At 39.7% G+C, this 22,788-nt stretch overlaps 2 protein-coding genes across 3 annotated transcripts; one reads left to right on the forward strand and one right to left on the reverse strand.

Moving 5' to 3' along the window:
* Positions 1 to 4,489: 4,489 nt before the first annotated feature.
* Positions 4,490 to 9,961, forward strand: LOC128702665 (uncharacterized). Its single transcript, XM_053797029.2, has 2 exons — positions 4,490 to 4,731; positions 5,801 to 9,961. The coding sequence occupies exon 2, from the start codon at positions 5,832 to 5,834 to the stop codon at positions 7,665 to 7,667; it is 1,836 nt and encodes a 611-aa protein (XP_053653004.1). The 5' UTR covers positions 4,490 to 4,731; positions 5,801 to 5,831; the 3' UTR covers positions 7,668 to 9,961.
* A 4,487-nt stretch (positions 9,962 to 14,448) lies between these two features.
* Positions 14,449 to 22,390, reverse strand: LOC128702659 (small integral membrane protein 20). 2 transcript variants are annotated; one of them, XM_070091802.1, is made up of 4 exons: positions 22,352 to 22,390; positions 21,298 to 21,415; positions 17,428 to 17,484; positions 14,449 to 14,568 (listed from the first exon to the last, which is right to left on the reverse strand). In XM_070091802.1, the coding sequence occupies exons 1-4, from the start codon at positions 22,373 to 22,375 to the stop codon at positions 14,528 to 14,530; spliced, it is 240 nt and encodes a 79-aa protein (XP_069947903.1). In that variant the 5' UTR covers positions 22,376 to 22,390; the 3' UTR covers positions 14,449 to 14,527. The 2 variants fall into 2 exon arrangements, with proteins under 2 accessions (XP_069947903.1, XP_069947905.1); XM_070091804.1 differs by lacking the exon at positions 22,352 to 22,390 and adding an exon at positions 21,695 to 21,730.
* Between the last annotated feature and the right edge of the window lie 398 nt (positions 22,391 to 22,788).

Consider the following 22,788-nt stretch of genomic DNA (forward strand, 5'->3'; position numbering starts at 1 on the left):
GGATGGGTTAGAAAGTAGTACAGTTTAATAATGATGTCTGAGACACATAATTGCATGTCTTTTTTTTTTAAGAGAATGACCACTATTCTGAAAATGTACACACCTGGACAGTAAGTCGAGGTGTGTACCTGTGAATTTATCCTCGTTGTGTCTTTTAATTAGTATACTGTTAAGCTCAAATGGTCTTATGAACACTGAATGTGAGTTTCTTAAGATCCAAGTGGATATCTTGCCAATTTTCAACATTAATCGAGATGGTGCAGAAGTGTAGGAGAGATATAGCAAGGATAACGTTGATAGTACAGTTCTTAAGTGATCCGTAAGGATGGTATGATGTACAACACTTATGTACAACACTCGTTATGTTTTCTTTGATATCGCAGTTTTTGTTTATTCAAATTACCAATCAAGTTAAAATATTTTAGTTTTTTTGGAAAAAAACCTTTCGAGCTCCAAATTTGTATCCACACCCCCAGCAACCTACACAGGAGCTGTGTCTCGACCCCAGCAACCACAAACAGGTGAGTACACAGTCCTGATGAAGACAACACACAGTAAACTAAGCTACCTTGGGAGGGACGCTCCTTCCCACAGATTAACTCTCAGTTTGTATTCACCAGTTTACATGAGTCCTGTTTTACTGGACCGATCTTGTACCTTGTGACTTGAGGTCCGGTACTGTCTGTTAGGTTTGTATCCGAGCTGTCATCCCGTTACGTAGGGAGTACCTCGTGATACTGTCATCTGATCTGGGTTCATTTTTAAACCTCAGCTCATTTACAGGCCAAGAGCTGTTATCCTACCTCGCATAGCCCTATCTAAGTTATACTAACATCCCCAGGATGCCACTCACACCAGTCGACTAACACCCAGGTACCTGCTTATTGCTAGGTGAACAGGGACAGCAGGTGTAAGGTGACTAATACAAAGGTACCTGCTTATTGCTAGGTGAACAGGGATAGCAGGTTTAAGGTGACTAATACAAAGGTACCTGCTTATTGCTAGGTGAACAGGGACAGCAGATGTAAGGTGATTAACACTCAGGTTTAAGGTGACTAATACAAAGGTACCAACTTACTGCTAGGTGAACAGGGACAGCAGGTTTAAGGTGACTAACACCCAGGTACCTCCTTACTGCTACGTGATCAGGGACAGCAGATGTAAGGTGACTAACACCCAGGTACCTCCTTACTGCTAGGTGAACAGGGACAGCAGGTGTAAGGAAACATGTTCCAACGTTTCCACCCGTGCCGGGGATCGAACCAAGGCCCAATAATAATCCGAAGCTTCATTTTAATGAGACAGACGAGTTTGAAGCCGATCAGAAGTGGCATTCTCGAGCTACTGCACAGCAACGTACACAGCCCAACAACAACCACCAACCCCGACTATGAACAACTGCCACCAACCACCACTACGCACAACTACCACACTACCACCACCACCACCACCACCAACAACAACAACAACCACTAGCATCCACCACCAATAGACCCCTGGGTGTCTTCAAGAAGGCACTGGACAGGCACCTAAAGTCAGTACCTGACCAACCGGGCTGTGGTTCGTACGTCAGCTTGCGTGCGGCCAGCAGTAATAGCCTGGTTGATCAGACCCTGATCCACCATGAGGCCTGGTCTCAGACCGGGCCGCGGGGGCGTTGACCCCCGAAAACCTCTCCAGGTAAACTCCAGGTATCACCAACAACAACAACTACCACCCACCACTACCAACAAACACCTGTGTGTACCATAATAACTGTATCACAGTATCATCAAACATGATAACAGGATCACTTAATATATCACACACCTGCTGATAATGATAACAAGCTCACTAAATACTTTATACACACATAATACATAAATTCATTAGGTACGTTATACACCTGAATACATAACGAGACCACTGAATACATCCAACGTTTGTTATAACACGTTATAACAAATCTGGATATGTTGTAACTCGTTATAACACATTTGGACATGTTATAACACGGAGTCCTGAAGACCACAATGAAAATAAGTCTGACTCTTTTGGGATATCCTGGTAATTTACACTATGTATGATCATTGTACTAATGTGTACCTGTACCTAAATATAGCACTTTCTTACCTACTGGTTCATTACGACCCAGGGACAAGAGGGTTCAGACGGCCCAGGGACCTAAGGGTTCATACGGCCCAGAGACCTAAGGGTTCATACGGCCCAGGGCCCTAAGGGTTCATACGGCCCAGGGACCTAAGGGTTCATACAGCCCAGGGACCTAAGGGTTCATACGGCCCAGGGCCCTAAGGGTTCATACGGCCCAGGGACCTAAGGGTTCATACGGCCCAGGGCCCTAAGGGTTCATACGGCCCAGGGACCTAAGGGTTCATACAGCCCAGGGACCTAAGGGTTCATACGGCCCAGGGACCTAAGGGTTCATACGGCCCAGGGACCTAAGGGTTCATACGGCCCAGGGACCTAAGGGTTCATACGGCCCAGGGCCCTAAGGGTTCATATGGCCCAGGGACCTAAGGGTTCATATGGCACAGGGCCCTAAGGGTTCATACGGCCCAGGGACTAAGGGTTCATACGGCCCAGGGACCTAAGGGTTCATACGGCCCAGGGACCTAAGGGTTCATACGGTCCAGGGACCTAAGGGTTCATACGGCCCAGGGACCTAAGGGTTCATACGGCCCAGGGACCTAAGGGTTCATATGGCCCAGGGACCTAAGGGTTCATACGGCCCAGGGACCTAAGGGTTCATACGCCACAAGGACCTAAGGGTTCATACAGCCCAGAGACCTAAGGGTTCATACGGCACAGGGACCTAAGGGTTCATATGGCCCAGGGACCTAAGGGTTCATAAGGTCCAGGGACCTAAGGGTTCATACGGCACAGGGACCTAAAGGTTCATACAGCCCAGGGACCTAAAGGTTCATACGGCACTGGGACCCAAGGGTTCATACGGCCGACGGACTAGAGGTGTGGATTTTTTTTTTTTACATAATTTCCTAAACGTAGAACATATAAATAAATATAGTAATTGCATATTAAAATGTGATGCTATTTGGACCTTTCGAGAAATTTCGAAACAGGAGACACCATTTTGAATGTGTGAACACGGGTTGTCGTAGGAACTTCTGCTAATAATTCGGCGTTTTCCGAGGCATAATGGGGTGTATCGGCCTCAATTCGTGTTTTAGAAATTGCTGATAAGTTCCTGGAGAAGAACTGGGACAGGAAATTTGCGGGACAGCAAGATTTTCTTGTTTACCTGGAGTTTACCTGGAGAGAGTTCCGGGGAAGACGAAAATAGACGATTCAATGAATCCTTCCCAACAACACACCTTAACTGTCTACCCATAATGTGCAGTAGTTTTTGCATTGGCCATCGTAAATTCTAGCTGCCAGGGGTTAGGTTAGGGTGTGTTCCATCAAAGTGTCTTACAGTAATTAAATGGTAAGTGGTAATACATTATTATTATTATTATAATCAAGGGGGAAGCGCTAAACCTGTAGGATTATACAGCGCCTGTGGGGGGATGGAAGGTATTCATGGTAAATTCAGAGAACTGGAGCAAAGATCCAGTTCCCTAGATCAAGAGCCCCTCACCAGCATCAAGGAACCTTCCTTGAGGGGAATTGGTAATACAAAGTTATTTTTAATAACGCTAACAATTTATGTATAATAATTATATTTATTGCTCCCAGCAAACCTAATCCTATACAGTCCACAAACCTTAATTACCAGAGTAGCTGGCTTTAATGTTATAATTATTAATTTAATTTAATGTCAGGTCTAGCATTTCGTGAGGTGCAGAAGTGGGCAGTCGAAGGAGTTGCAGTTCAGTGACCTACTGTGACTTAAGTCCCACTTACCTCACCCATATTACTTGCAGGTAATGATCTGTAAACCTCCTGCAGGTGATTTGCTCATAATAATAATAATAATAATAATAATAATAATAATAATATTTTTTCACAAGAGGGTTCAGACGGCCCAGGGACCTAAGGGTTTATATGGCCCAGAGACCAAAGGGTTCAGACGGCTCAAGGATCTAAGGGTTCATGTGACCCAGGGACCTAAGGATTCATATACCCATAAACTAGATGTTTCAGACAGCCCAGGGACATGAGGTTTCAGACTGCCCAGTGACTAAAGAGTTCAAACGGCCCAGGGACCTAAGGGCTCAAACGACCCAAGGACCTAAGGGTTCAGACGGTTCAAGGACCTAAGGGTTCATATGGCCCAGGGATCTAAGGGTTCATACGGCCCAGGGACCTAAGGGTTCAAACGACCCAGGGACTTAAGGGTCATACACCCAGGAAGCAGAGGGTTCAAACGGCCCATGAACCTAAGAGTTCAGAAGACCCAGGAACCAGAGGGTTCAGACGGCCCAGGGACCTAAGGGTTCAGATGGCCCAGAGACCTAAGGGTTCATAGCCCGTTGACCAGAGGGTTCAGACGGCCCTCGAGCCGTAAGAACCCTTAGCCATCAATAACAACAACACTCCCACGTTTGAAACGTCAGCCTCTGCCTCCACGTCACTATATCCTCATTTTTACTCACGAAAAAGCAACCATCACTCACATTCTTCTCCTCCCAAAGAAGAAGAAGAAGCGCAAGAAGGTTTCACTGGACGTCTTGGTGAATGCTGTTAATCTTAGTTAGTGTCCAGTGAAGAAGACTTAAAGAAGTGCCAGTATAGAAAGTTTCGGTGGCTTCCGGAGGAGAAACTTCTTAAGTAAGCTATACGTATCTGCAAGAATAAGGTTTCATTAGCATATGTGAGCATTTTGGGGTGGATTTGTGGGATTTTTTTATATTTTGGTTGGAATTGTTCCGTGCGCGTGGTTGGAATTTCGCCTCGATGACCCGCCAGGGTTTAGCACTTCTTCGGTTATTATAGTAATGGTAACATCCCACCCTTATTTCATCCCACATTATCCTTGAATTTGTTCATTTATTTTCCCTCATTTTCTTTTATAACTTATTCAGAATTACCACTCCTACCTAAGCACTTATTCTCAGATGTTATTATTATTGTTACTATTATTATTATTATTATTATTATTATTATATTGTCCCCACTTGTTGTATAATATTATGTTACTAGTATCAAGCCATTCACCTTACTTTTTACAGCTTTTCCTGCAAAGTTCTTAAGTTTAGCCTGGAATTGATTATCTGGTCATTACCAGAAGATTGTACGTCAGCTGTCGGACATTAGTTGTTAATCTGCAACACAGATTGCTTCCTAATTCAGGTTGGTTTTGATTAATAGAGCAGTAATTAAAAAAAACAACAGGGGCAGAAAACATATGGAACTAGATAAATTTGAGATAATCATTCTAGTATAGTATTGGTTTACAGGTAACAGTAATAATAATAATAGTAATAATATCTTTATTTACTACAAGTACATGTACAAGGTATACAGACCATAGCTGACATCAATGACATACTAGTATATTGAAAGCTGCTTGTTATGCAGAGCATTTCGGGCAAATTAGGTCAGTTTTGTTCCAGGATGCGACGCACACCAGTCCACTAACACCCAGGTACCCATTTTACTGATGGGTGAACATAGGCAACCAGTGTAAAGAAACACTTCCAATGTTTCTACCCTCACTGGGAATTGAACCCAGACCCTTGCCGTGTGAAGCGAGAGCTTTAGTCACCAGGCCACGGGGCACCGTAAGAAGAATGTGGTTATGTTCCTAGTGGGCTGTTAGACTCTTATGCACAAACGTGATTTTCATGTTTTAAAATCATGTATTGTATCATAATACTGTATATATTTGTCTTTTCAGGTTGGTAATGGGAGCCTTCTAGTTACTAGTGATGCCTACTTCCCAGTTCCCACGGCTCCGACAGTGTGACAGACTTGATAATCTGTGTTTGTCTACATTGAAGAGGTCTCTTCTGCGAGCTTTTTATGTTTTGGGCAAAAAACGATGCATAAGCACACCTGATGGTTTGCTTGGTGGTGGAAATCATAATCACGATGTTACAAAGCTTTGTGAAAAAGACACTCTCTCACCAATAGAAGAAATACGATCGTACCTGTTTCCGAAACTTCCCATATGCTATCGGCAACAAGTTTTTGAGGAAATTTTTATTTCAATGGCATGTCCTGAATTTGATAAAAATAAAATTGTAACTGAATTAGAATTTAAATTCAAATCTTATGATGTAGTAGCAGGTACCAGTGACATGAATCAGATAATTCAAAATTATTTAAAATGTTTACTGCTTGGGTATGTGACCAAATTAGATTTCAGTGCTTTGTATGCCATGGAAAGTTGTTGGGTAGCTAGATCCCGAAGAATTTTGCACACATGGAATGAAGTCAAAGGAGAAGGCTCCATGTGTGTCAAAAAATTAGAAAATGGTTGTAATGAAATTGGTTTGAGGAATGTTAAAGCCATGTGGAAGGATCTGATATTTCAGCATGGTAGAGCAGTCAGTGATGGAGCAGTTGCCTCTGCTCCATACTTTCGTGAGCTGGTTGACATAAATGTTGACCATGTGGCAACCGGCCAGCTTGTGTGGTCGATAGGCTGTAACTGCCCTTATCTGGAAAAATTAAGTTTGTACCTAGATGCTACAGATAGAAGTAGATATAGTAAACATTTTGAAGATGAGTTAGTGAGTGGTTTAACGGCTTTGTATGGTCATAAGAAATTTACTCCAACCTCTTATCGAGGACGACCAGTAGGTTGCCCCAAACTTCAGACTTTAATTATGCCTAATTTGGAAAATGTTGAAAAGCTAGAGATCTGCTCAGCTAAGCTTTTGTGTTATTTACCGAGCCTTCAAGAAATTTACAATTTATGCACCGCAAGAACATTTGAAGCCCTACTGAATGAAAACGACTTTAAGCGAAAGCCTCTGTCCCTCATCAACATAGATGAATCGTATCCAGATGAGCCCACCACAGAGGACATTTGTGATCATTACAATGTGCAAGTTAAGTATTTTTTTCCAAATCTGACTACTGTAAAAATGGTTCAGAGTAAGCACAGAAGCAGCCTCAGAATATTGTCCAATTTTCCTAAAGTAAACAACTTGGAAGTTCTTTTGTCTGATGTGGGTGAACTGGAGTTTGGCATTAACTTTGGTCGAATAACACATTTTAAAAACAATTGTAGGTGGGATGAGAAGAGACTTGCTGGGTTCTGTCAACGAGCACCGAACCTTGAGCAACTGTCTTTTTCTTCAGGTTCTCTTCACAAACACAGGAAATCTAGGGACATCATCTCTTTTCCAGCGTTGAAATTAATTACGTTGCATAATCTGGACTACATCGACCCTGAGCCATTCATTTCATTGATTAAAGGAACTAAAGTTCTCACTCACATAATCATAGAAGATTTTGATAAAGGAGAATGTAGTCATAATCTGTTAACTGTTATTAATGATAAAGTTATTGCTGCTATCATATCATCACTGAAAAAGTTAGTTAAATTTCATGCAGGCTTGAGAGATTACTGTGCATGCTGCCAGTATGCCATGACTATGAAAAGTGTTCATCACTTTTTTAATAACTGTCCAGACCTAGAAGAGATTGGTAATTTATTTCACTGGGACATTCCCCACCATGATGTATTGGCTCTGAAGAAAGAGGCAAAGGAAAAGAACTGGGATATTAAATTATATCCATCTGACAGTTTCTGATGCTTTTGAGTTGCAAAATATGTGAAAGGTTTAATTATCATAGGAGTATCGAAGATTGCAAGCCATTCGTTGTGATTGTTGATGAAAGGACAGGGAGAACCCTCGCTGAAGTTCCATCACTTCAACTTAAAACAAGCTAGTGGTAGCAGGAATGACATTAGTACTTACAACGGAAGTTCAAAGTTGGGCTGTGCTGTAACCATCAAGTGCAAATCAGAATAGTACTAACATTCATGTGTAGTGTGTGTAAATGATAGAAAAACAAATCATGAAAACAATATTATCCAGAATTTTCTGTATTATCTCAGGTACACCATGTGACCTGATGAGCTGTTGGAGTGTGAGCAGGGTAATATTTTGTGAAGGGATTCAGGGAAACCGGTTAGCCGGACTTGAGTCCTGGAAATGGGAAGTACAATGCCTGCACTTTAAAGCTGAGGGGTTTGGGATATTGGCTGTTTGGTAGGACTTCTGAACTGTCGTATCTGAGCGCCTCTGCGAAGACAGTGATTATGTATGAGTGAGGTGAAAGTGTTGAATGATAATGAAAGCATTTTCTTTTTGGGGATTTTCTTTCTTTTTGGATCACACCCTGCCTCGGTGGGAGACAACCGACAGGTTAAAAAAAAAAAAATCATGGGCACCTTCGTAAATAGAAAAAACAAACATACATACACATATATATCTTTCTTTCTTTCTTTCAACACACCGGCCGCATCCCACCGAGGCGGGGTGGCCCAAATGGAAAAACGAAAGTTTCTCCTTTTACATTTAGTAATATATACAGGAGAAGAGGTTAGTAGCCCCTTGCTCCTGGCATTTTAGTCGCCTCTTACAACACACATGTCTTACGGAGGAAGAATTCTGTTCCACTTCCCCATGGAGGTAAGAGGAAACAAACAAGAACAAGAATAGAAAGAAAATAGAAGAAAACCCAGAGGGGTATGTATATATATGCTTGTACATGCATGTGTAGTGTGACCTAAGTGTAAGTAGAAGTAGCAAGATGTACCTGAAATCTTGCATGTGTATGAGACAGAATAAAAAGACACCAGCAATCCTACCATCATGTAAAACAATTACAGGCTTTCGTTTTACACTCGCTTGGCAGGATGGTAGTACCTCCCTGGATGAATGGTATTTAGGACCTGACGATCTGTTGAGTGTGAGCAGGGTAATATTTAGTGAAGGGATTCAGGGAAACCAGTTATTTTTATATCTTGAGTCCTGGAAATGGGAAGTACAATGCCTGCACTCTAAAGGAGGGGTTTGGGATATTAGCAGTTTGGAGGGATATGTTGTGTATCTTTATACGTATATGCTTCTAAACTGTTGTGTTCTGAGCACCTCTGCGAAAACAGTGATTATGTGTGAGTGAGGTGAAAGTGTTGAATGATGATGAAAGTATTTTCTTTTTTGGGGATTTTCTTTCTTTTTGGGTCACCCTGCCTCGGTGGGAGACGGCCGATTTGTTGGAAAAAAAAAATATATAAATAAAATAATATTTTTGTATGCATCTTTTGCACAGCTGTTTTTTTTTTAAATTCCTTTTAAATAAAATGAGCGAATAAATATGTACAGTATGTATGTTGCTGAGTCACGGCTCTTGTATGTATGTTATTTTTTTATTATAAGTGATGCAGTATAGCAGATTTTGGTTACTTGCCATGCAGATTATTAGTAGTAATTTTTTACTTCTATATGATTTAAAGATATTTTATGTGGCAGCAATTGCCAAGTTGTACTGTAGTATTAGCTTTTTATTGTACTGTGTTTTTTAAAGCATTGAATCTAGTTCTAATAGATTTGTCTTCATTTTCATTCGGGAAAATTATCAGCCCACAGATGAGGCCTGGTTATGGACTGCTCCATGGGGGTGCTTGACCCCAAAACACTCTCCAAGTACATATACTCCAGGTAGAGGGGCCGTACAGCGTGTGGAGAATATTGCAAAATATCCTAGAAGTGTTCTAATGAATTATGCAATACTTTACATGATACAGACCTCATAAAAGTTATTTATGATTACTTACTATATGAGCTTGCTTTATGTTTACAGAAATTACAGTATAAGTTTTATTGGATGTAAGCCTTCCATACTATAAACATATGAAAGGAAATGCCAAAGTTGAAAAAAAAAAATTAATTTCAGTCGGTGCATTTTCTCTGGCAGGTTTAGGTCTGAAGGTCACGCCTTTTGTAATTACGTACATATTCTTGTATGTGTTCTAAAAAAAGGGTTAAACCTGAATGGACTTTTGTATTTGATTTTACAATACATTATTAACATTTGGTACAGTAGTTTCTTTACTAAATACCTTGCCAAAATATGTACAATGAACTATTAATTTCATGGACTAATAGGGAGTAGTGGGTGGTATTTAATGGCAGTTGCAGTGGATAGAGATGAGATTGTTTTGCCCTGATTGTCACAATAACGGACAATTCTGTAGCCAATGGTCTCTGTCCCTTGTTTCTGAATTGGTTAACCCAGAAAATTTTGTTCTATATTTCAGTAGTTCATTAAATTGAAGGTTTACTGTACAGTACCTAACAGGAATTAAATTTGTATTATGAGACAACAAACTTGAAACAAAAACTCTGTGATTAAGTTGCATTGACACCATTTTGCTCTGTGTAGAGCTTTATTAAGTATAATTGAGTTGATAAAGCTCTACACTGAGTGAAACACAGGCTCAATGAAAGCTTGCTCTTCACCTGTCTTCTCCCTTCATTAGTCAGCAGTAGAGTCTTGTTTTCAAACTTGGTTATGAAGCAATACTCACTACAAGGTGTATGATGTGTCCCTCCTCACATTGTGCTGCAGTACCTATTATATGTTTGCTATGCAGTTATGATTATGCGCACGATGCAACACTAATAAGACAGTAGTGTATGCAGATATGGTATTTTATTGAAAGGAAGCCCCTCAAAGGAGGTTCCTTGATGCTGGTGAGGGGCTCTTGATCTAGGGAATTGGATTTGTGTTCCCTGAATTGAGCCTGAATACCTTCCATCATCCCCCCCACTTGTGCTGTATAATCCTACAGGTTTAATGCTCCCCCAAGATTATAATAATTATATGGAATACTAAAAGGACGTTTTGTCCACCAAGGACTTTTATCAAGTCTCATTTTGGTGAGAACTGAAGAGGTTCCTGGTGGACAAAACATTTTTTCAATAAACTGCAAAATGTCTTATTAACAAACAGTGGAACCTCGGTACTCAAACAGCTCCCTACTTGAACAATTCAGTATTCGAACGCTTTGTTCAGTAAAAAATCGCTCGGCAGGCGAGCGTTTGCTCGGCACTTGACCAAAGAAACATGACCTGCCAGAACTTTGCTGTAAACTATTTCGAGTTTCTTTGCATTTTTTGGTGTTTTTTTATATTACATATTTGCGTAAATAAGTCACCATGAGGCCTATGAAAATTAGTGATAACAGCCAACGAAAGAGAAAACTGGTTGGGAAAAATTTGTTTGGTACTCTAACAGATCGGCACCTGAAGAGCCTTCTGGAACAAACTGAGTTTGAGTTCTGAGGTTCCACTGTACTTGTTGGTATATAATACCATTGATATACTGTACGTACATTATGCAACAATATATGTTATATAATTAAGCTTATAAATAACAAAAAAGGCACAATACCGTGACTGGAACGATACACAAATAACCCGCACATAAAAGAGAGAAGCTTACGACGACGTTTCGGTCCGACTTGGACCATTGACAAAGTCACACTAACAGAGGTGGAGCAGGACGGCTATATATAGGCAGGAAGAGGTGGTGGTAGTAGTAGTAGTAGTAGTACAAGAGTTGTATATGATACCGACAAGATGAAATTAAGACACATGCACAACACCCGGGCATCCCCATCATAGGCGTTTCGCCATCCAGTGGCTGGCTGGATGGCGAAACGCCTATGATGGGGATGCCCGGGTGTTGTGCATGTGTCTTAATTTCATCTTGTCGGTATCATATACAACTCTTGTAATAATAATAATAATAATACTACTACTACTACTACTACTACTACTACTACTACTACTACTACTACTACTACTACTACTACTACTACTACCACCACTACTACTACCACTACTACTACTACCACTACTACTACCACTACTACTACTACCACCACTACTACTACCACCACTACTACTACTACCACTACTACTACTACTACTACTACCACTACTACTACCACTACTACTACTACCACTACTACTACCACTACTACTACTACCACCACTACTACTACCACCACTACTACTACCACCACTACTACTACTACCACCACTACTACTACTACTACCACCACTACTACTACTACCACCACTACTACTACTACCACCACTACTACTACTACCACCACTACTACTACTACCATCACTACTACTACTACCACCTCTTCCTGCCTATATATAGCCGTCCTGCTCCACCTCTGTTAGTGTGACTTTGTCAATGGTCCAAGTCGGACCGAAACGTCGTCGTAAGCTTCTCTCTTTTATGTGCGAATTAAGCTTATGTAGTAATGGTATAAACATAATCAACTATGTATGGTTGTATAATGTATATGCTCACACATTTTTCTATTTCTATTGTCTATGTTTGTATGTTCATTTATTTTTATGCAGCACATATTATTATAATTAAAACTAAGTGCTAAACCCACAAGGGTCATACAGTATCTGCAATGATTTCTCTCTCTGGACTAATTCACACTTAGTGTCTAGATTATAGAAAATTGCAAATATTGAGAAGCTTTGCCCAACATAAAGGGGTTCATACAAGAATCTGACTCTTTTAACTGAGGCTTATTAGAAAGGATAGGTATTCTATTGACTAGCATTATATAAAATCTAGATTGTTTGGCACTATGTCTCTATGTCCTGTGATTCTATTGTTTATGTTGTTGGAAACAAATCTGATAGTCAATGGTTGTTTTGGTTGGGGAAAATAATATATAGTCTGCATTGTGTTGAGATGCAGTGATTGATGTAGTTCAAAACTTGAGTGTCATGTGTTGTAAACCTCACTTCAACTCAAGGTTTCTATCCACCCTTAGATCTGCTTTATTGAAAACCTTGTTGCAGGTGAAGAGATCTTGATCCAAGAAATTGGAGCTATCCTCTTCCCTGGACTGAACCTGGTCACCCCACATTTCCCAGGTGCTGGATAATCCCTACAAGTTCAGCAATTCCCCATGAATATAATAATTTAATGTAAGCATTTATCCTCTTATTCTAACCCCATAAATTATGGTAGATGCTGATTCTCTAGCTTTTACACTACCTGCACTTATAGTTATCTTGTTTTTGCATTTTGTTCTGCTATTGCTGATATTATTCATGGGGAAGTACTAAACCCACACTGGTTTTTGGAAGTAATCAGGTTTGACCTGAAGGAAGGAAGGGCTGTGCAAATTCCTTTGATCTTTCAAAACCCCTTTGTCAGCACTGAGGCATCTTTGAAGGGTATTGTTCTTCAAGAAGTTCCCCTTCCTCCTCCTCCTCCTCCTCCTCCTCCTCCTCTTCCCCCTCTTCTAAAAGCTCTTTGATATCTTCCTTGTGCAACATGGGTATATTTATTGTTGAAATGTTTCACCTACACAGTAGGTTTCTTCAGTCAAATATCTGACTGAAGAAGCCTACTGTGTAGGTGAAACATTTCAACAATAAAGATAAACAACTGTTGTACCTGTGTCTTATTCATTAACTTGTCAGTATTATATGTATACCATCTTCAATATATCTTCCTTGTGCTCCATGCACATTACCACTTGCATCATCTTCCTCACTTTTTTTTTTTGCAGCAAGATAATGAATATTAATAACATTTTTATAAACATTTGCTGGAATACATTTAGTGCTGAAGATAGTGCCACCTTATCCTTAACAATAATGAGTCTTTACAACCCTCAAGGAAGATACCTGTGTGACAGTAATGAGGCTCTTGATCCAAGGAACTTGACTTATCTTCCCCTTCCTTGGATTAAACCCCAACGGATTTAGTGCTTACCCGTTGATTAGGTTAGGTAAGGTTCGTCAGGAAACAGGACAAGTGTTTCCCGACGTGGGTCTTACATGATGACCCACCGTTAGAGCTTCTGGTCATCTGACCGCCTTCCACTGGCTTACTGGTCTACCCCTTTAACCCTTAAACTGCCCAAACGTAGATCTACATTCACATGTGTAGTGCTCCGACCTTGATTTTCCCCATTTGAAAGCGTGTAAAAAAACGTAGATCTACATTCGGAGCCCCCTGCATGTGGACGTAGATCTACGTTTGGACAGTTTAAGGGTTAAAAATTATGGTCATAGTTATAACCATTTAATTTTTGTATATTTTTTGCTTACCCGTAATTAAAATTAAAACATCCTCAAAGGAAGTGCCTTGATGTCGGTGAATTCATAATCCATAGAATTGGAATGGCCCTCCTTTTCCTTGGATTGAACATGATTGTCTCCTTTTCCCAGGTGCTACTTAATCTCTCTAGCTTAAGTTAGCACTTAATAATACTGGTACATATTGCTAAAGCTAGAACTGCAGTGCCATGCCCCAGGTTCTCATCTGTTGCCTCTGACTTTACAAAGCATTGCCTGCATAGCTGCTCCTCTCAAGGGAGGTTCCTTGATGCAGGAGAGGGGCTCTTGATTCAGAGAATTGGATCTGACTTTCTCTTCCTTGAATCAAATCTGAATGCCTCTTGTGCAGTTCGAGTCCTCGTAGGACTGATTATCATAACGCTGGGATAATTGTCATTAATTTCCATAAATGACCATAAATTTATTTAATTTACATTACAAATTTGTTGATATTTATGAACAAAATTAATTAAGATACAGAAAAACTACGATTTTCGTCCAAATGGGTCACTCCAAACTTTCATATCTGAAAATAAAGGCAGGAATAAGCTCAAAATGACATGTTATTGGAACAAGACAAAATTACTTTCTGATAATTCTCTCTTAATATCTACTCTTCTCATGCTAATTCATTATACACCACAGAATGAAACATATACATGTATAATTACATTAATTTATGAAATTATCCCTATATTAATGTACTGTACTCAACTGACTGTTAGCAGTTTTATTTATTCTCGAATACTGGCCAGAAAAATCTCATGGCTATCTACGAAAATTATTTTTCAATTTAACAAAACAAAACGAGCTTTATTTCTATAAAGTGGAGTGCAGTACATTATAAAATTATGGTAACTGACATATATAAACTGCTTTATAGAAAGCCTCTTGTTAGGCAGCCTTAAAACTCAATTATGATTACTTGTACATGAGAATAAGAATAGAGTACACCTACCATCCGACTTACGACCGAGTTCGGTTCCGAGAAACCGGTCGTAAGTCGAAATGGTCGTAAGTCGAACTTTACTACTGAATATCAACAAAACATTTTTGTAATGAATATCAACAAAACATTTTTGTAATGACTTTATTTTATTGTTTTATTTTGGTATTTCATGTTTTACTTTACTTTTTATGTTGTTAGTACTGTATTATATACTGTAAGGTTTAGGATAAACACTGTGTACAACACAAATAGTTGTTTATTTCCCAAAAATTTGGCATAAAAAACACGGTCATAAGTCAAGTGGTCGTAAGTCGAGCAGGTCGTAAGTCGGATGGTAGGTGTACTTAGTTTATATTATATATTATATATATTATATTAGTATATTATATCGGTGGGAGACGGCTGACTTGTTGAAAAAAAAAAATTCAGGAATTTGACGTAAAAATCTAATTTATGATACACTGGTATGCAACTGTGGGGCACGAGGTTTGCAAAATATTTTCGGCAGGGATGATCAGTCTCCTGACTAAATTAAACTTCATTCTTTGTGGGGAAAGAATTCACACAGAACAAATAAATGTAGATATAGAATTTTCTATTTTCTATTTTTTTTTTAAATAGAATTTTACATTCCATACAAAGATTCTGTCTTGGTAAGCTTTTCTTCTTTATGGAAAATAAGGTCCCAAGTAGATGTACTTAAAATAAAAGTTGTCCCTACAGATTCACAGGCTTTCTAGTACAGTATTATTTAACACACCGGCTATCTATCACCAAGGAAAGGTGACCCAAAAAGAAGAAACACTTTCACTGTCACTCACACTATCACTGTATTGCTACAGGCATGCTGATAATACAGTTCAAATACCCCTCCAAACTGCAAATATTTCCACCACTTCTTCAGAGTGCAGGCACTGCACTTCCCACCTCCAGGACTCAAGTCTAGCTAACCAGTTTCCCTGAATCCCTTGATAAAAGCTACCTTGCTCACGATTCAACAGCATGTTACATCATAAAAACCACTTGCCTCCACTCACTCCTAACACTCACACATGCCTGGTGGATGTCGAAACCCCTCACATACAAAACTTCCTTGCCCCTTCCCTTCAACCTTTCCTAGGGCAACCCCTACCCCACTTTCCCTCGACTATGAATTTTCTGCACAATATTTACGCCACACATTACACACACACAACATCTCCACTGCCTCCAGCCTACTCCTTGCTGCAAAATTCACCACCCATGTTTCACACTCATATAAGTGTTAGTACCACTACATGCTCATACAATTTCCTTTTGGCCTCCATAGATAATATTCTTTGTCTCCACAGTTTCCTCAATGCACCACCCACTTTTTTTCCCCCTTGTCAATTCTATGGTTCACTTCATCTTTCACAGACCCATCCACCGACAAGTCAGTTCCCAAATATCTGAACACATTCACTTCCTCCACACTCCCACCTTCAAATCCAGTATCCAGCCTTTCATTACCGAAATTTTTTGTTACTCTCGTCACCTTGTTCTTTCCTATGTTCACTTTTAATTTTCTTCTTTTGCATTCTCCCAAATACAGTGGACCCCCGCATAACGATTACCTCCGAATGCGACCAATTATGTAAGTGTAATTATGTAAGTGCGTTTGTACGTGTATGTTTGGGGGTCTGAAATGGACTAATCTACTTCACAATATTCCTTATGGGAACAAATTCGGTCAGTACTGGCACCTGAACATACTTCTGGAGTGAAAAAATATCGCTAACCGGGAGTCCACTGTACTTCCACCAACCTTTGCAACTTCTCGTCAGAATCTCCCAAAAGCGCAGTGCCCTCATTAATATCGGGTTTCGATTATTCGATATTTTTACTGACTAGCAACCCACGACTATGAAATTGTAAACCAACCCTAAGGTTATATTCAAATTGTGCTGAATTTCCTTTTTATTCTGGTCGTTCTTTCTTAGGAAAAAATTAACCAGATTAGTGTGATATATAGATTTAGTCTCATGAAAACATGAACTCTAATTTAAAAGAAAATCTGATATGCAAACAAGTCTGTGTTGTTCAGGTTTTGGTTTCATCGGACCTCTCATAATGTAGCCCTCAGGCGGATTCATAATATAGAAACGAATAAGGTAACAACATAAAACAAAAATAACAACAAAACAACAACACAATAACAACAATAATAATTTTATTTTCCAAGATGAGTTACACACATAAAGTTTGTGAACACAAGAAAGAAGGAACACTGCAGCAGGCCCACTGGCCTGCTGCAACTACACACAGGGCCCAATAAAAAACATTTTTATTCCCAGTGTCACTAATTCAGAAAATAAAATACAAATTTAGAGCTATATTCTATATTAAAAATCATAAAGCAGCATGACTGGCATACAAGTGAATTTCAAAGAGTCTTTGAAAATGCATGATACTTACTTCCTGGTTGAATCTCCTCCTGTTTAATGTTCTTTCTGTTTTCTGCCTGAATTTTCTCTGCAACAGATTTACACAATTAGAAACTGTGCACATGCACTCGCACACACATACACGCACACACACTGGCCCCACCTCAGTGAAGAGGCAAGGCCAAGAGCTATGATTCATCTCCTGCAACCACAAATAGGTGAGTACACACACACTTGTGGTTAGTATTATTTAAGTATTTAGTATTATTTAAGACTCTTCTCAAAAGCCACCTAATCACCCTAGACTAAATACTCAATACTCAATATCTAACACTACCAATAAATCTACCAATTACCTAAATCCTAAAACTTCATGACTAGACAACCAAGCTCATATATTGACATATTACCACATAGAAGTATACATACCTACCAAAACCAGTACATGTATTACCCTTCACCAAATTGTAGGAGTCTCATACTGTAAACTACTGAAAACTACTACTGAATCATGTTTCATAAAAAGCATTTTCGAATACATGAATATATCCTCTTGTTTGTGTAAATTAGATTCACTTATTATTAATAGAACTACTGTACAACTATGATAATTTCTTTAGTGATAAGTAGTCAGTAAGCCAATGAATTAAGTCAGCCCATAATGCCAAGGCATAATAAAGGCTCCCTTTGCACTGCAACCCATCATTGTAAAAATATAATCTCAATGTACTACTTGCAAAGAAATAAATGAATCTGAATCTGAGAGGCCCTTCAAGGGGAGTACTATATCTTATGTTGGGGAAGGCTTTTGGATCAAAGGAATTGGAGCTACCACTCCCTCCCTCAGATCAAATCTGATTATGTCACACTCCCCAGGCACTATATGACCCCTATGGGCTCTGTGAATAATAGTAATAATAATGCTGTATTACTAAGTATCACCCAGAAAAGAATACAGTACAGTACCTATTATGAATGATTATGGTAATTCTTTTCTTCTCCCACAGTTTCTGCATCATAACTTGGGAATGGCTCTTCTGATTGGCATCAAACTTTCAATGCTGGTTTATCCTACATTTAAGTTAGACTCTGAGTTTGGGTTTGAAGTATGAGCTAGAGGAAGAAGAGGAATAATAATAATATAATAATAATATATGGAACAAAAAGGCACAATACTGTGACTGGAACAATACACAATGGTCCAAGACGAACTGAAACATCATCATAAGCTTTTCTCTCTCCTATATGCGGGTTATTTGTGTAATAATATACGTACAATGCTTGAAAGTAATACAGGGGAACCCTATCTTAAGCCAACAATGGACACACTATCATTTCTTACAACTGTTTACAGGACATTTACCGTATTTCGTGGCTTATGAGACTTGTTTTAGTTTCAATGGCTCGACACCGGACGTAACTGGGAGAGCTACAGCCCACCCCACACCCCAAACTTATAGCTCCCATCACTGACCTTCAGTATATAGGATGCAGGGTGGTGTTTGGAGACATTTTATGGAAAAAACATGCATCTAATAAGCCATGAAATACAGTATTTAATTTAAACTTGAGATGGAAGATTATGTAGAATTTGCTAATTCATTAAAAAAATTCAGACCTAAAGATTGGGGAGTATTTTTGTACTGTGTCCATTGTGACTATCAGCATGTGTCATTTACAGTCAGCTAAAAATTAACCCATCGTTTCCTCCTCTTGTTCTTCTAACACATGCTATTAATTTTATCGTGCATGTGGTCTACCACATAAGAATTCGTGGAAAGCACTTATTCATAGTAACATTCAACCTTAAAGCATGAGGATTAGTACTTGCTGTGTTCAGTGTGATCATTGGTAAGTATCATCTACAGTTGGCTAATTGTGCACAAGCTCAACAAGCTTGTGCACAATTATATACTGTACAATAATACAATAATCTTAAGCATTAAAAAGGTTTACCTGGAGTTTACCTGGAGAGGGTTTCAGGGGTCAATGCCCCCGTGACCCAGTCTGAGACCAAGCCTCATGGTGGATCAGGGTCTGCTCAACCAAGCTGTTACTGCTGGCCGCACGCAAGCTGACGTACGAACCACAGCCCGGTTGGTCAGGTACTGACTTTAGGTGCCTGTCCAGTGCCTTCTCAAAGATAGCCAGGGGTCTATTGGTAATTCCCCTTATGTATGCTGGGAGGCAACTGAACAGTCTTGGGCCCCGTAAACTTATTGTGCTGTCTCTCAGTGTACTCGTGGCACCCCTGCTTTTCACCGGGGAAATGTTGCATCTCCTGCCGAGTCTTTTGCTATCATATGGAGGATTTTCGTGTGCAGGTTTGGTACCAATCCCTCCAGGACCTTCCAAGTGTACGTATATTATTATGTATCTCTCTCGCCTGCATTCAAGGGAATACAGATTAAGGATCTTCAACCGTTCCCAGTAGTTTAGGTGCCTTATCGCACTTATGTGTGCCATGAAAGTTCTTTGTACACTCTCCAGGTCTGCAATGTTGCTAGCCTTGAAGGGGGCCGTTAACGTACAGCAGTATTCCAGCCTAAAGAGCACAAGCGATTTGAAGAGAATCATCATGGGTTTGGCATCCCTAGTTTTGAAGGTTCTCATTGTCCATTCTATCATTTTCCTAGCGGATGAGGTAGATACATTGTTGTAGTCTTTGAGGGTGAGATCCTCTGACATTATCACTCCCAGGTCCTTCACATTACTTTTCTGCTCTATTGTATAGTTAGAATTTGTGGTATACCCTGACACATTTTTAATTTCTTCAAGTTTTCCATATCTGAGTGGTTGAAATTTCTCCTCGTTGAACTTCATATTGTTTTGAGTGGCTCATTCGAAGATTTGGTTGATGTCTGCTTGGAATCTCACAGTGTCTCCGATGGAGGTCACTGCCATGGTGATCCGGGTGTCATCCGCAAAGGAAGACACGGAGCTTTGGCTTACATCTCTGTCTGTCAGAAATGAGGATGAGGAATAGAATGGGAGCGAGTACTTTGCCTTGTACAAATATAGTACTGTGGATTCGTCATACATTATTTTTTTTTATAATTTCGGCACAAAAATTACACCTCATCCAACTTGAAGTGTTCATTGCAGGATAACAAATTTTTGACTTGACCAGCTTTGGATTAATAAGATTCAATTGTATATCACTGCTCTACTTAATATTAAAGCAGTTCCCCCCCATCTCTTACTAAATACTGAATTATACTGACGAAGTCATTCTGAAAGTACAGTATAGTACAGTGTGTGTGTGTAAATAACAAAGGTTCGTAAAATGTACAAAATACACGTTTAAATAATCAACACACATTCAGCACAGGCGACTAGCACAGGGGAACAAAATAAAACTATCACCCAACTGCCTGTGTCTGTCTGGAGTTGGAATGATTAAATCAAGCTTCATGAGCCATTTGCTATTTTGATTACATTGATTTATAAGATATTTTGAGTCCTGCCCCAGTTTTAGTTGCAGTTCCCTTTAAATAGATGCCTTGACACTGGTGAAGGGCTCTTGACAAAAGGAAATGAAGCTCTGCCCCCCCTGCCTTCCCCTCTTTTGTGGTGAACTGATTACTTTCCATTCTCCAAGTGCTGTATGACCCCTATGGGTTTAGCATTTTCCAGTTAATAAAAATAAAATTTAGCTGCAGATTTTGCAAAGCCTACATAACCGCATGCATACCCTTGATGTTGGTGAAGAGCTCTTGATCCACAGAATTGGAAACAATCATTTTGGGTCAAACTTAATTGCCTCCCATTCCACAGGCACTATGATCCCTACTGGTTTAGTGCTTCCTCATAAATAAAATAACAATATGCTATGCACAGTGACCGAGGAGTTCATGCAGTGTTACAGGACCCAGAGCAATGAACTCAAGATGAGCCTTACTGTAAGTGTCGATGTTCATCATCGGGTAAATGATGATGGGATAGACAGTGGCACTAATGAATCCCACCAGACACCCGACAAACATGCCATAGCGCCATCCATGTAAATTAACCATTGTCTGAAAAGAAATCATTGCAATAAAGTTTGCAGTACCAAAACCATGAGGAATTAAACACATGTACAACACCTGGGTATCTTAATTTCAAGACTTAATGGCATCCAGTGGCTTTTCCAGTTCAATACAAAGACGATATATGAAAACAGTAAAAGATGTGAGAATTGGATTCAGATTCATCGAGACTAAGGTACTGAACTTTGGATTCAAGGACAACTGACTGATTACCTCATTTTCTACTGTCTTCTATATACTGTTTTGTAAAGCCATGGGACTGATTACCTCATTTTCCACTGTCTTCATTTATCATCTCTGTATTGGCTTGAAAAAACCACTGGATGGAGAAACATCTTTCAAATAAAGAGACCCAGGTACAGGTCGGCCATCACTAACCCAGCATCATTGGGAGACCTGTAGGGTGCTGGATTAGTGAGTTTGCCAGATTACAGAGTGGTTAGGTTATAATACACTTAATTAACCTATCAATAGAGACTCTTTCTGCTACATTATCCTCATTTTCATCACTGATTTCTCCTCCATTGGCTTGCTGCTGTGGATTTACAACCATCTGGACAATTTCTGAGTCAGTATAATGATGAAATTTGAGTTAGTATAATGATTTGAGTCAGTATAATGATGAAATTTGAAATTATGCTAGCTGAAGTTAATGATGGATTACTGATGGAACTGGATAACTGATTGCCGGATTAGTGATGGCCGACCTGTACTGCATTTGTCTAATTCTTTGTCTGGAAAGAAAGATGAACATATGAACAATAACTGCAATTATTCATGATATGTTTAGCACTTTCTTGTGACTAAGAAATTTTATTTATTATTTTATTAACACATCGGCAGTTTCCCACTTAGGCAGGGTGGCCCAAAAAGGAAAAACTTTCATCATTCACTCCATCACTGTCTTGTAATAGATGCACTTACACAACAGTTATAAAACTGCAACATTAACACCCCTCCTTCAGAGTGCAGACACTGTACTTCCCATCTCCAGGACTCAAGTCCGGCCTGCGAGCTTCTCTGAATCCCTTCATAAATGTTACCTTGCTCACACTCCAACAGCACGGGGAAAGCACTAAACCCATAGCATATTCTTATTTAGGCTTCAGGTATATACATAATAGGCAAGTTTAAGGGTGAATATTTAATGGTTCATATCAGACCGAAAAGTGGTCATAAATTTCACTCTCCTAAGTGCGGGTTTTTTTCTGTATTGTGTATAACCCAATAAAATCAAATGATGATACTTGTGGCTCAACTGGTAGTGGCTTCAGCTTACACACTGAGGAATCAAGGTTTAGCCCATGGACAAGTGGAAACATTGGCCATGTTTCCTTGCACCTGCCGCCCCTGTTCGCCTA

Source organism: Cherax quadricarinatus, chromosome 37 (assembly GCF_038502225.1).
Source record: "Cherax quadricarinatus isolate ZL_2023a chromosome 37, ASM3850222v1, whole genome shotgun sequence".
Classification (NCBI taxonomy): domain Eukaryota; kingdom Metazoa; phylum Arthropoda; class Malacostraca; order Decapoda; family Parastacidae; genus Cherax; species Cherax quadricarinatus.